The following is a 14,660-nucleotide window of genomic DNA, read 5'->3' on the forward strand; positions in this document are numbered from 1 at the left end:
GGAAGTAAAACTCTGCATCTTGGTGGGGAGTGTGTTCCAACTCACACAAACAGCTATTGAAAGGTTGATAGCAGTAGGCTGGCTTTATGAGTAGCTTATCTTCTTTCTTATGAGATTATTTGATGGTATCATTTGCAGAGGACACCAAACTGTTTAGGGTAGTGAAAAACACAACACATTGTGAGGAGCTCCAACAGGATCTCTCCAAACTGGGTGAGTGGGTGACAAAATAGCTGATTTTGTAAAGTGATGCATATTGGTGCAAAAAAACCCAACTTCACACATACACTGATGGGTTCTTAGCTGTCAGAGACTTACCAGAAGAGACATCTTGGGGCCATGGTGGACAGACAGGTCATTGAAAGTGTTGACACAATGTGTGCAACTGTGAAAAATGTCAAATCTATGCTTGAAATCATTAGGAAGGGGATTGAAAATAAAACTGCTAATATCATAATGGCCTTATACAAATCTATGGAGCGGCCACAAATGGAGTTCTGTGTACAGTTCTGGTCACCATACCTCAAAAAAGATACCATAGAACTGGTGAAAGTGCAGAAGAGGGCAACTAAGATGATCAGGGGCCTAACACCTTCCTTGCGAGGTAAGGATATAACATCTGGGGCTTTTTTAGTTTAGAAAAAAGATAACTGAAGGGCAACATGACAGAGGTCTATACAGTTATACATGGTGTGGAGAGAAATACTTGTTTTCCCCCTGTACTGAAGTTCCTCAGTGTTGGTTGTATACTGAGTGTTCTCGAGATAGGCCGGAAGCCTGTGAGACTAGTTCTTGCTGCCGGAGGTCACCAATCTGAGTTCCAGTCCTGTCTTGCTCGAGGCTTGCAGGGCTGTAAAAGAGCTCTTCAAAGAGATTGCGATTTACAGGCTAGTTCATCTGTCTTTCAGTGTTTGTTCATCTCCCCTTCTTACCTGAATTCCTAGATTGTGTGAGGGTAGGAAGGGAGCTGCCTTAGGCTTATGTTTTTTGTTCCTACACAATTCTAAAACTTGCTTTTTTATTTATACTATTAGACTGATTGGCTTTGTTACTTTACTTTCATTTTTAGTTGTTTGCTTTTATCGTTACCCAGCTCCCACATGGAGCATGCTCATGCAGAGGAGCTGTTGAGGGGGTTCCCTCTTGGAGGGCCCCCAGTCAGCACAAAAGCTAGAACTGGCTCCAAGTGCCCCATTGAGGGCTAGATCGGCTTTTCCTGCCCCACTTCACTCCGTTCCCTCTCCGGCTGCAGCAGTTACAATGGTGGCAGCTTTACCAGCCAAAAAAGCCTCCAAGAAGACTACACACTGAAAGGAGCAGCCTGGGCTCCCAAAGAGAAAATGAAAGAAGTCTTCAGCCTCCGTACACCTTAGTGAGCACTTAATTATCCAAATGGTCTGCAAAAAGACCAAACTACAGGCGAAGGATGCTCCACTGAGAGAGCTGGCAGGCAAAGGGGAGATGACCTATGCGCTTTGGGCAACACATTGGTGTCTAAAAACATCTCCACCATTGTGGTTGTTGCTGTGGAGGAACTGACTGGCCTGTGCAGTCCCTCTGCACACCACCCGATCATGCCAGGAGCGGAGTTGCCACCAAAAGAGACCCCGGATCCCATGCTCCCGCCAGGCCCAAAGGGCAATGTTCCTCCCCCAGAGAACTGTTTGGGCATTCTTCCTGACACCCCTGGCAATACTCTGGGCAGACCATCTGGACTACCATAAGGTAACACTGTCCCCCACCCCCCAGGGCTGGTACGTCCCTTTCCTCCAGATGTGACTAATTGGCTCGAGGTTTTTTGCAAAGGAATGCCTTCGTTTAATCAATCCTCCACATTTGCCACCTCAAAACTGTCTCCCACCAGGCCAGTGCCACACACACATACACGCACACCCCGGCCCCTCCACCCTAATAGTTGCCTCTCTTAGTTTTCACCTGATTCTAGCCTTGGGAGGAAGGCAATTCCTTTGTATGAGTGGGGGCATTTTGCTCCAAGAAAAGCCAGGCATAAAAGGTACCACCATTCTTCTTCATTGGAATCCTTACCGCCTACACCTAAATACCCCCGTGTGCAACCTACCGTCCTAGTATCTCCTGTATTGCCTCCTGTTCCTCCTATCCTACCTACTCCTCCAGTTTTACCTCCTGTGATACCTCCTCCTATACCCGTTTCTCCGGTCCTGCCTCCACCTGTTCCCATTTTCACTGTTGTTCCTGGTTCCCAAGAAGGATGGTTCCTGGAAAGCGGTACTGGATCCCAAACGCTTCGAAAAGTTCACAAAGAAGAGGAAGTTTAGGATGTAATCCCTGTGGTCCATCAAAGAGGCCATTCTCCCAAATGACTTCCTGGCCTCACTGGATTTGTCGGAAGCCTACCTACACATCCCCATCCTTCCAACTCACAGGAGGTTCCTCAGGTTCACCTACGATGGCCAACACTACCAATACAAGGCCTTCCCACTTGGCTTCTCATCGGCATCTTGGTTATTTACAAAGATCATGGTGTCACTCATAGCACACCTCCGCCTGCAGGGGGTGCACACACACCCCTTTCTGGAGAGCCATCTTTTCAACAAGCCCTGGCGTACGAACATCAGACACTCCAATGTCTGGACAACCATGGCTTCATAGTCAACGTGGAAAAGAGTCACCTTCTACCCTCACAGTATCTGCATCATCTAGGGGCGATGTTTGACACGGCTCAAACTTTGGTGTCGCTACCTCAGGAAAGGAAGGACAAGCTCACTGCAGTGCTCCAACTGCTCCTATACTCCTGCTCTGTGGATCTGATGCTTCTGTCCTAAGTTCTGGGGTCCATGATAGTTTATATGGAATATACCCCTGGTCCATTTGGCATTCCCAGTCTCTTCAATGGCTCCTCCTGCTTTACGAGGACTTGATAATGTCTGGAGTACATCAGCAGATCAGGCTCCCATCAAGTGTCCGCTGATCGTTCCAGTGGTAGAACTCACCAGCTATCAACAAGGGGCATCCATTGACAGACACCCCCCCCCCAAAAAAAGATCAGTATCACCACAGATGCCAGCCTCCAGGGCTGGGGAGCCCACTGCAAGGGGCATCTAGTCCAAGGTCAGTGGTCTGCTGTTGAAGGGGAAAGGAACATCAACTGGCTGGAACTTCGGGCATCCAGAGTAGCTCTCCTGCAATTCCACCACCTTATTCAGGGAAGTCACATGCTAATATGCACAGACAATGTCATGACCAAAGCCCATATAAATCGCATGGGCAGCACATGCTCCAGAGCATTGATGGGGGAATCCAACCTCCTCTTTCAGTGGGCAGAGGACTATCTAGCATTGGTGACTGCAGAACAACTCAGATGCATGGACAATCTTCAGGTGGACTGGCTCAGCCGTCAAATTGTGGATCCAGCAGAATGGGCACTCCACCTGACATCTTTCAGTAGATTACTAAATGCCTAGGCAACCCTCAGGTAGACCTGTTCACCTCACTACTCGAACTGCCAGATTCCCCACTTCTTCTTGAGGTACCACACTCATTGGTGGAAGCAACCAATTCCACATTGGTGGAAGCAACCAATGCATTGACATTACTTTGGCCACGGGTCTTACTATCCACCTTTCCTCCGATAGCCATCATAACGCGATGCACATGGAACAGGCAGAGCTTATTCTGGTAGCCCCTCACTGGCCCAGACGACCCTGTTTTCGGATCTGGTCAACTTCTTGATAAGAGATCCATGGCATCTTCTTCGTCACAGAGATCTTCTCTACCAAGGCCCTCTCACTTACCCTGATCCTGAGTGGCTCCAACTTTATGTTTGGAGGTTGAGCGCTTGAAGCTAGCAATCAAGGGTTATTCCCACCAGGTGCAAAATAACCATTCTGGCCTCCCACCACCCTTCGATGCAGAGTATATATCAAACTACTTGGGCAACATTTTCCAGATGGGCACGTAGACATCATCTGGATACTCTATTGGTGGGGGTTCCCAAAGTCCTGGTTTTCCTACAATCTGGCCTAGACATCAACCTTCGACCCAGCACTCTAAAAAGGCAAGCCTCCACTGTAGCTTCAGTACTTGACATTGTGTCTCCAGGCACTTCAATGCTTCACCCTCACATTTCACTTTTCCTTAGAGGAGCCTCCAAGTTGGCTTCTCTGCCCATTCAATGTTTTCCATCTTGGAACCTGAACAAGGTCCTAAATGCCCTTTCCCTGCCCCCTTTCGAACCTCTCACATTCATATCCCTTAAACTTCTTTCCTACAAGGTTCTCTTCCTAGTAGCCCTCACTTTGGCTCGAAGAGTTTCTGAGTTGGGCACTCTCTCAGTGTGTAAGGAGCTCTGTCTGTTGTAACCGGACTCAGTGGTTCTGAAATTAGGCCCCACCTTTATTCCAAAGGTTAACTCTACCTTTCACCAATCCCAAGTTATTGTTATCGGGATCTTCACCCTCGGAAGCTCGGCCTTCGGCAAACGATAGGGCACGGTCAGAGGAGCTCCCCTCTTACCAGCCTCAGACGGCTTCTGCGATTCCCCCGAATTCACTGGGGGGTAAAGACAAAGAAGAAGAAGTCTAAGACTCAGAAGCACTCCCCAACAAATCAAGATCGAACCCATGCCCCTAGGCTGAAGAGATTGACAGACACCAAGGGATCTTCAGGCCCAACCTATAAGAAGGCCAAGATGGCGTCGCTCCACTCAGTGCAAAAACCCTCAGTATCGATGTGTCCTGCTTTGCCTGTGCCATCGGGGGTTTGGACTTGGTTGCTGTGGAGGAACCCGACTGCACTTCGGTTAAGGAAGAATCCCACGCTCCACCTGAATTCGATCCCAACGCTTCGTGGATTCCTAGTCGTAGATCACCCACATAACAATACCAAGAAGAGCGATCCTCGGTATATCGGCAGGATCTGTCCTGGGCTTATTGGGATATTGTTGCTTTTAATTAGATATTGTTTTAATTGTGTTTTAATGTTTTAAATTTTAATTGTTGAAATATTTAAATCTTTTTATTGGTTGTTTATTGTCTTGCTGTAAACTGCCCAGAGAACCTGCGTTTTGGGCAGTATAGAAATGTGTTAAATAAATAAATAAGCAAGCAAGCTGGATGTTCACCGAGCTCTCTGCATCTACCTCAGACGCACCAAGGAGTTTCGTCAGTCAGACTCGTTCATCTCCTTTCACCCATCCTCTTTAGGGTGCAGGGTCTCTAAAACTACTCTGTCTAGATGGATTCAGGTTTGCATTAGACTGACCTATGAATCACTAAGCTTACCTGTTCCAGCTGAGATTATAGCCCTTTCCACGTGCAGTTCAGCAGCTTTTCCGGCTTTCTACTCCTCCTTCGGCTGAAGGGTGCTACAACAGGTCTGAGTACATCCTTCCCTCCCATAGTATCAAATCACTTGGGCTTGAACTTCAGCACAGGGGGGAAAGGAACATTGGTTCTTACCGTGAAAGGATCTTTTTCCCTGTAGCTATTGCTCACCAGGACTTCCTGGATGTAATGTGTGGGATTTTTTAACTGTATATAGTTAGAGGTTCCTTCATCGCTTTTCAGTGGAATCCGCTCCTGGGACTCAGCTCCTGGGACTCAGGACCGACAAAAGGAAATACTTTTTCACACAATGCAAAATTAACCTAAAGAATTCTCTGCAACAAGATGTGGTGACAGCCACCAGTCTGGATGGCTTTAAGAAGGGCTTAGATTAATTCATAGAGGACAAGCCTATCAATGGCTACTAGTCTGATTGCTATAGCCCACCTCCAGCCTCATAGTTACCATTTGTAGGGGAGCAGCAGCAGGAGAAAGAGCATGCCTCTGTGTGAAGCAGGATGCTGGACTTGATAGGCCTTGGGCCTGATCCAGCTGGACTTCTCTTATGTTCTTATTATCAAGTTTTCCCCTCAGTGGCATGCTTAGTATGCACAATACAAAAAAGTAAGAACAAACTACTGTGCAGGGCAGATAAACTCCTCTATCCCAGTGCATTTCAAGTTATACTCTTTGACAAGGGATGTAGTCTTTAGAGTTGCTCTCATTACTGATTCCCAGTTAGTTTAAGGCAATAGAAACATTTGTGTATAGGTGAACCCCGTTCTCTGCGGGGGTTCCGTTCTCTGCTATAACTGGAAAACGGCATTGTGGCAATGGGGGTGGGGCCGTGGGTTAGGTTCCTGAGTGCTGGGGGAAATGGGCAAAAATGGGGTGGGGAAGTGAGGTAAGGTGCCCTACCGTGGTCCACAGGTCTCTGGATATTGAGCAAGGTCCCCCCAAAATCCAAATTCTTCCTCTCTTTTTTGCAATTTTTCACAGGGAAAATGGTTTTTTTGTACCAAATGCAGAAAATCACATCTGGAATGATATCCAAGGTAATTTCTGGCCATCCCCAAACCACGGATATGTAGGTTTTACCCCCTTTTTAATCCGTGGATATCTAGGTTGGGTGTCAATTATGTCACCGTGGATATGCGGAACCATGAATAGCAGTTAACTAGGTTGACCTGTATTTCTATATACAAGGGTTTATAGGTTTGGCTTGGACTTTGTAGCCAAGCCAAAACTGTGTTTGCTTACCAAATCCCCCACTCCCACCCCAGTTTTGCTTCTCTTTCCTGTACAAGAACAGGAATGGGAGTCACTTTGGAGATGTTCATTTGATCACTAGTCAGCTTATGCGCTCCGGGCACCACAACCAAGAAACAAGTGAGTCACCTTTCCTGCACAAGAGCATGAAAGAAAGGCACAGGCTTCTTCATTTGACACCCTGTGGCCTCGGTGCTCTGGGCCCCTTGGCAACACTGTGAAACAACCCCCAGTTTTCCTCCCAACACCGATGCTGAGGAAAATGCAAGGACTGGCACATAACTGCCCCAACCACTTCTCCATTGTTAAGTATTGGAAAGCAGGAGCTTGACTTGTTCTTCTGATCGTGACATTACAGCCATAACAAGCATGGCATGTGAAAAGGTGACAGCCGCTATATTTTTCTCTTGTTTCTCTCTCTCTCTCTGTCAGATCCTACACAAATGGGAGGCCTCAGTATGCTACTGTTAGCAGGAGAACATGCCTTGACTGCACAGGAGGTAAGCCATTTTCTTTCCACATTGATTCTTTTATCAAGAAAAGGCATGCTAGATGCATGTGGTGTATGGCTTATAACCTATTTCAATAACTATTTGATGGTGCTTTTATCTGGGGTCATCATTCTGCCAGCCAATAGATATAAAACCTGTTGCTTTGTATCAGCTGAGCTACCGGAACCACTTTTGTGCTATAAAGAAGAACAGAATCAAGCTTTTTATAACTAAAGTGTTACCCTATTAGTGAAGAACTGAAGGAAAGAGTCAAACCCTAAGGGGAAGCTGTTCTTAGAATGTAATCGTACTCTGAACACAAAATCCCAGCCCTTCAAAGAAGGAACTGTTTCTTTTGTACAGTGCCTGATGCAGACTTGTTCCATTGGTGATTTAGAATTTGAATACATTGTAGTTAATGATGCTGCAGAATGTTTAGCATTTTTCTTAAGTGCTAAAATCACTTATCCCACCCCCTGACATGTAATTTAGATCAACACTTAGATCAAAGTATTGTCTATACTTTGCTGACAACAAAGTGTTTGCCCAAATGTTGAAAATACCACGAACAAATAACTTGAAATACTATTATTGTCTCCAAAATACATCAGCCTTGCTAAGATGGGCCAGTATTATTATCCAGGGCAGGCGAATGATTAGAAACAGCTATAAATGTACCCATATTACAAGAAAATAGCTGGAAGTTTTAGTGTTCCTTATATATTTTTGATGTCCCCAACATTTTGGTTGTGGATTTTTTCAGTGGCATTACTATAGAAATAAATTATATATAATTTAAAATATGACAGACTAGTAGTGTGCACGGATCGGTTCGGAGGCCATTCTACTGGCCTCCGAACCGGTCCAGACAAGGGGTGGTTTTAGTTCGGGAGGGTTAGGGTGGGGGGGTCCATTAAGGGCGGGGGGGGCTTTACTCACCCCTCCCGCGCTTTGCTGCTTCGGCGCCATAATTACTTTAAAAAATGCGCCGCAGTATCATTTGCCGCTCCGGGGCTCCTTCTTGACTGCAAAATCGGGCGGCAGGATACTTCCCTGCCGCCCCCAAAGCCCCCTCAAGCCATTTGAGCGCTTTAAATCTCGCCCCGGACCGAGTGCTAAAGCGCTCGGGCGGGCGGCGGGGAGATGTCCGTCCGGCCGCCCGCCCCCTTCCCTGCCTTCTGCGAAGTGCAGGGAGCCTTCTGCGCGCGCGCGCGCAGAAGGCTCCCTGCACTTCGCAGAAGGCAGGGAAGGGGGCGGGCGGCCGGACGGACATCTCCCCGCCGCCCGCCCGAGCGCTTTAGCACTCGGTCCGGGGCGAGATTTAAAGCGCTCAAATGGCTTGAGGGGGCTTTGGGGGCGGCAGGGAAGTATCCTGCCGCCCGATTTTGCAGTCAAGAAGGAGCCCCGGAGCGGCAAATGATACTGCGGCGCATTTTTTAAAGTAATTATGGCGCCGAAGCAGCAAAGCGCGGGAGGGGTGAGTAAAGCCCCCCCCCGCCCTTAATGGACCCCCCCACCCCAGTGCCGAGCCGCAGGTCCGCGGTCCGGTGCACACCCCTATGACAGACCAAACAAACCATTATAAATAAAATATCACATGCCAAAACATACAAACTCGCATCATGACTAAATCTAAACCATTAAAATATAAATCACCACAAACTGAATGCTGCCATTTTTTTTCTTGGTAAATTTGTAACAAATTCATGTTTCAGTTATAATTGTTTATATTTATTTCTCCTAGGCATACCTGTCAATAATCCCTTGGGTGGCAGCTCTTGCGAGAGCAGCTGCCTGGGGATAGCGACGGGGACCTGAGACAATGGTGGCGGCAGGCCGGCTTGTACCTGGCCTGGCCCCCGGTTGGCCAGAGGCAGTGGCGGCAGGTGGCCTGGCCCACCCATTGGGTGGAGGAGGCCGGAGGAGGCAGCAGCAGGCCGGCCTGGCTCTGGCCCGGCCGCCGGTTGGCTGGAGGAGGTGATGGTGGACCGGTTTGTCTCGGCCACCCGCCAGGAGGAGGAGGCAGCAGCAGGCCAGCCTGTCCCTGGCCCAGCTGCCGGTTGGCTGGAGGAGGCAGCGGCAGGCTGGGCCTGGCCACCGGGAGGAGGGGGTGGGAGGAGGCCAGAAAGCATGGGGTGGGGAGAGGAAGCCGGCTGTCCCACCAGAAAGCGCAGGGGGGCCCATGAAGCGGGCAGTGGGGGGGGGGAGCAGCCAGCCAGCCAGAAAGCCAAGCATGCCAGCGTGGTGGTGGTGGAGAACAGTGGCAGTGAGTGGGCCGGCCCGAGGCACAGATGCTCTGTTCCCGGACCAGCTAGTTGTTTATATTTCAAGATTTAGTTATAGTGTGAATTTGTATCTTTTGACGTGATATTGTCAGAGTTTCCTAGGGCTGAGATTCTGCTTAAAACTTCCTCTTGTGGTCAGTTGTTGCACTGCAGCAGCTTTTCACTCCCCAGATCCTATGCTGGTCTTTCTCTATGAGACCAGTTGGCTTCCCAGCAGACAGGAAGAGTATAAGAGGCTTCCTGTCTGAAGCAGATCTTGCCTCTGTTTCAAGGTCTCTTTGTTGCTCTGTCTCTGTGTGTGTGTTCATTTCCTTGGCAACTGGCTTTGTTCCCTAAACCCTGACTGGTTGTCTGGCTCTCCTGGTCCTAGCTTAAAGCCTATGCAGCCAATGGCTGCTGCCCATAGTTCAGCCCTGACAGATGTTAAGGCTATGCACACGAACAGCCCTACCCAGGTTAGGAAAGCCCTACCTGGGTAGGGCTGCTCAAGGCTGATCCTGGTGCTGCCTGCCCTGCAAGCTCAAGTTTTGTATCTGGGTTTTTACCTGGGTTAAAGGGCATAAGTGCCCCCTCACCTCAGGTACAGGGCCATGTATACGCTCAGGGTATACACAGCCCAAGCATACACAGAGGTGCCCGATTCCCGGGGAAATCCCCTAATGCACCATGCTCATTGTGTAGTGCATTATGGGATTCCTGGAGATCAATCTATGCTGCACAGAGAAGATCATTTGCATGTGCTATGGTGGAACCCTGCCTTCCCCCTCACCACCCTCCTTGCTGAATAGCCTTATTTTCTTTTGTAATTATCTCTAATACAAATAAACACCTACTCTATCAGGTACTTTCTTGTAATCCATGGCTGACATCCTGACTAATGAAGCATGGATGATCTTAACAGCAGTGCCCATGCTTTGCTAGCCCTCACTCTGCTTCTGAAGCATGGTTAGTATTATACAAGGACACAGATACTGGAGCTTGCCCATGCTCCAGAAAATGCTGTTAGACCAGAAACACATCACTGCGGGACATGCAGCATGCTTCTGGTCTAACAAATAATTTCTGGGGCTTGGGCAAGCTTCAGAAAGTATTTGCACTCTTGCACAAGAGCACAATACCACCAGCGGTTTGGAAGCAGCATGAGCAGCTTGCAAAGCGTGGGTGCTGCTACTAAGAGCACCCATGCTTCATTAGGATGTTAGAAAGTATTTTTACCACAGTGTTACAAAATTGTCCCCATACTGAGGTTGAGAGGGAATGGCAGGCCTTTTTGAGTATATGATCTGGGATATGGAATGGCAGCTCTTGCTTCTAACCATCATATTATCCTAGCTCAGTTGAAAGTACACATGTGCCCATTTATACTTCTTCAGCTCAAACAACAATCAGCATACGGCTGAAATCTAGGTCTGTACTCCAGATATGAAAAGCTTGTAAAACTGTTTATTTGTAGCACAGACACATTGCATTATGCTTATAAAGAGGGAGATGGTGTATCTGCAGTTGAAGAGGAGCATCCTAGGTTCATGTAGATGGATGAAACTTGCATCTTTAATCTAAATATTTGTGCCAGCATATGTGCCCAGAGTGCTAGCATAATGCCATGACCAGAACCATTGTATTTGCATGATGGCAAATACCCCTGCTAACTTGGCAAAGAGTCACCTTTTAAACGTGGTGATTCTCTTTATTTAGCAGGGAGAGAGTAACTGGCCCTATTCACCCCCAGCACGGTACCTCCAGTGACTGTTGCTGGTGTCTGTCTTATGTTTCTTTTTAGATTGTGAGCCCTTTGGGGACAGGGAGCCATCTTATTTATTTGTTAGTTCTCTGTGTAAACCGCCCTGAACCATTTTTGGAAGGGCGGTATAGAAATCAAAATAATAATAATAATACCCCACTTTCATAAATACTAAACAAAATAGGCCTCGGATACCAAACATATAAAACATCAAGTCAAATAAACCATCTGCTGTACATGGACGATCTGAAGTTGTATGGAAAGTCCCAGTCAGAAATCCAATCACTGCTAAACACTGTCTGTATATTCAGTAGCGATATAGCAATGGAGTTTGGACTAGACAAGTGTGCTGCATTAATAATGAACGGAGGAAATATAAGAAAAACAGAAGGAATAGAACTGCCCAATGGAAGCAACATCAAGAACCTGGAAGAGAAAGAACATTACAAATGCTTTGGCATTCTCCGGGCTTATAACATCGCACACACTGAAGTTAAAATAAAAAGTGGAAGTGAATACATCAGGAGAGTTAGAAAAATCCTCAAGTCCAAACTCAATGGCGGGAACACCATACAAGCCATAAACACCTGGGCTATACCTGTTATCAGATACACTGCAGGAATAATAGACTGGACCCAGGCAGAGCTAGAGACGCTAGATCGTAAGACCAGGAAAATCATCACCATCAATCATGCTCTGCACCCCTGCAGTGATGTAGATAGGCTCTACCTCCCTCGCAGCTCAGGTGGAAGAGGAATGCTGCAAGTCCATCAAACAATAGAGGAGGAGAAAAGAGGCCTTGAAGAATATATCAAGGACAGTGAAGAAGATGCACTTCAAATGGTCAATAACACGAAACTATTTAACACCAATGAAACAAAGCAGGCCTACAAGAAAGAACAAGTCAAGAACTGAGCAGAAAAGTGGAAAAATAAGCCCCTGCATGGTCAATATTTGCACAATATAAGTGGAAAATCAGACATCACCAAGACCTGGCAATGGCTTAAGAATGGTTACTTGAAGAAAGAAACAGAGGGTTTAATACTGGCTGCACAAGAACAGGCACTAAGAACAAATGCAATAATTCTATACCACCCTTCCAAAAATGGCTCAGGGTAGCTTGCACAGAGAAATAACAAATAAATAAGATGGATCCCTGTCCCCAAAGGGCTCACAATCTAAAAGAAACATAAGATAGACACCAGCAACAGTCACTGGAGGTACTGTGCTGGGGGTGGATAGGGCCAGTTACTCTCCCCCTGCTAAATAAAGAGAATCGTCACAAAAGATGCCTCTTCACCAAGTTCCTTTTGGAATGTTCTGTTAAAATTAAGATAGTGAGAGGGCAGTGCTGGGGGGAAGTGAGAGGTACTTTTAACATTACATTAATCCAAGAGTTTACAGGTAGCTTTAAGTTAAAGTACCTTTAATCAGAATTCTCTTACAGGAGCATTTAACATTAAAGTCATTGAAACTCTTCTTAGTTACCAGTGGTAACATGCCAGGTTGGCACTGCAAGCCTCTGCCATGGATCTATGGCCAGTATCCCGTGTTGCAGGAGGTCTCCAGACTTCACGTGGCCACCACGCATACAGAGAGGCCATGTGAACTACAAAGACACACCACCACCTCAGGGCTGAAGCACAGTGCTGGATTCCAATGCCAGCCTGGCATGTTACCTCTAGTAATTAAGAAGAGCATCAATGACCTTAATGTTAAGTGTACCTGTAAGAGAGCTTCCATTAATTTAACTTAAAGGTATCTGTAAATGCTTGGATTAATATAATGTTAAATGTACCTTTCACCACAAACACCTTCTCACTATCTTAAATTTTTAAAAAAGCAGAACACTCAAAACATTCCGAACAGAATGGGCTTGTTCCGTTCCGAGCTTGGAACAGGACCCCATTTTTAGGGGTGTTATTTTCCGAGCTCAGAACACTCGGAACAGCCTGTTCTGAGTCGGAATGTTCTGAGCTCAGAACATTCTGCTCATCTCTACTCTGCACACATTTGACTGCTTAGCAACAATCTTGCTGGCAGATGCATGGACAGATCTCCTATTCTGTACTTCTTATGCTTCAGAACATGTGAGCTGTTGAAGTTAAGTAGTCCTGTCAAGTAGCTCCTGAGTAGTACTGTTGAACAATTTAATCTGGATACTGCTCATTGTATTTTTTTAATCTATTTATATCATACTGCCCAGGGAGTTTGTGCTGAAGGGTGACTAACAGATTTATTACATAAATATTTCTTGCATGATATAGAATTCTGTTACTGAATTTGTCTTTCCTGTAATATTTGTTTCAGGTTTCTTCAAGTACATGTCATTCTGATTCATCTAACTCTACCGAATGTCTAAAGTCACCATTGTTTCAGTTCGCTGAGGTGAATTTCTCATAATGATTATCTATATTTTACTGATTAACCTTTCAGATAAACTAAAATAAAATAAGCTAAATTACAGTCTTAAAAATTACAAAAATCCACAACTATTTAGAGAATGGCAGAGGAGATAAAATAGCGTAAGCACTAAAAACAAATAGTAGGACAGTATTAGCAGTTGAAGATTTGGCTGGATAACTGTTATGATCTAGTCAAAATTAAGCATTTTTAAGCACTATTTATTTCAGTAGTAGAGTTAAACTTGCAAGTTTAAGCCACATGGATTTCACTTTGAATGTGACTCATGTGCTTCAGTCTTACCCATTGAAACCAATAGGATGAAAAAGTGTTTGACTTAGAAAGGATCATCATGTTTATGATTTCTTTTGAAACAATTGAGTAAATCATAATCTTCCAAATGCATTTTTTGACTAGACAGTTTTAAGATCGCCATTAAATGTACAGTAAGACAAAATTTCTAGCTAGCATACTGGAACATTTCAGTACTACTGGCCAACCCACACAGAGCATCTGTGCACTCTTTGGGGCCGGCTGTTTCCCCCTCCCTCCTGCCCCACTCTCCCTCCCCCTCCCTCCCTTCTGCCCCACACTCTTGCCCCTCCCCTCCCTCCAGCCCCACTCTCTCTCGCCCTCCCACCCCTCTCTCTCACCCTCCTGCCCCAGTCTCTCTACCCCTGCTCCTCTCTCCTGCCCTTTCCCTCTCCCCCTGTCCCACTTTCTCTTGCCCTCCCCCACTCCCTTACCCTACCCTACCCCACTCTCTCTTGCCCTTGCCCCTCCCCCCTGCCCCACTGTCTCTCCCTTCCCCCCTGCTCTCTTGCCCTCTCTCCTCCACCTTCCCTCCTCCCCCTACATTTTATTTTAATCTGCTTACCGGGCAGCGGGCAGCCAAAAAGTGTTCCGCTGCCGCCCCTCCTCCCGGGAGGCAAACAGGGAAGTCCCGCCACCCAGTTCTCTCCCACAGGTGCCCGGCCTCAGCGCCCGGTCCTGCCACCGCCTGGCCGTGAGCCGCCTCCGCGGCCTGGCCCACTGCCGGGCTGATTGCCGCCTTTGAGGACAGGCCCGCTGCGCCAAGTGCTGCCTCCGCAGCCTGCCAGGGCCGCTGCCGCCACTTGCCGGCCTCTTTGAGGCCGGCTACCTTTCCTCCACCCCCACCTTCTGCCCC

At 47.1% G+C, this 14,660-nt stretch overlaps 1 protein-coding gene across 30 annotated transcripts in view; it reads left to right on the top strand.

The window, feature by feature from the left end:
- Positions 1 to 14,660, top strand: part of BBX (BBX high mobility group box domain containing) — a 218,417-nt gene that overhangs the window by 149,163 nt on the left and 54,594 nt on the right. For all 30 annotated transcript variants that reach the window (XM_053311696.1, XM_053311701.1, XM_053311703.1 and 27 more), the window contains 2 exons: positions 7,005 to 7,072; positions 13,400 to 13,477. In XM_053311696.1, coding sequence (XP_053167671.1) covers positions 7,005 to 7,072; positions 13,400 to 13,477 — 146 coding nt within the window. The remainder of the gene's footprint in view (positions 1 to 7,004; positions 7,073 to 13,399; positions 13,478 to 14,660) is intronic.

The sequence above is a fragment of the Hemicordylus capensis genome, chromosome 3 (assembly GCF_027244095.1).
Source record: "Hemicordylus capensis ecotype Gifberg chromosome 3, rHemCap1.1.pri, whole genome shotgun sequence".
NCBI classification, from domain to species: domain Eukaryota; kingdom Metazoa; phylum Chordata; class Lepidosauria; order Squamata; family Cordylidae; genus Hemicordylus; species Hemicordylus capensis.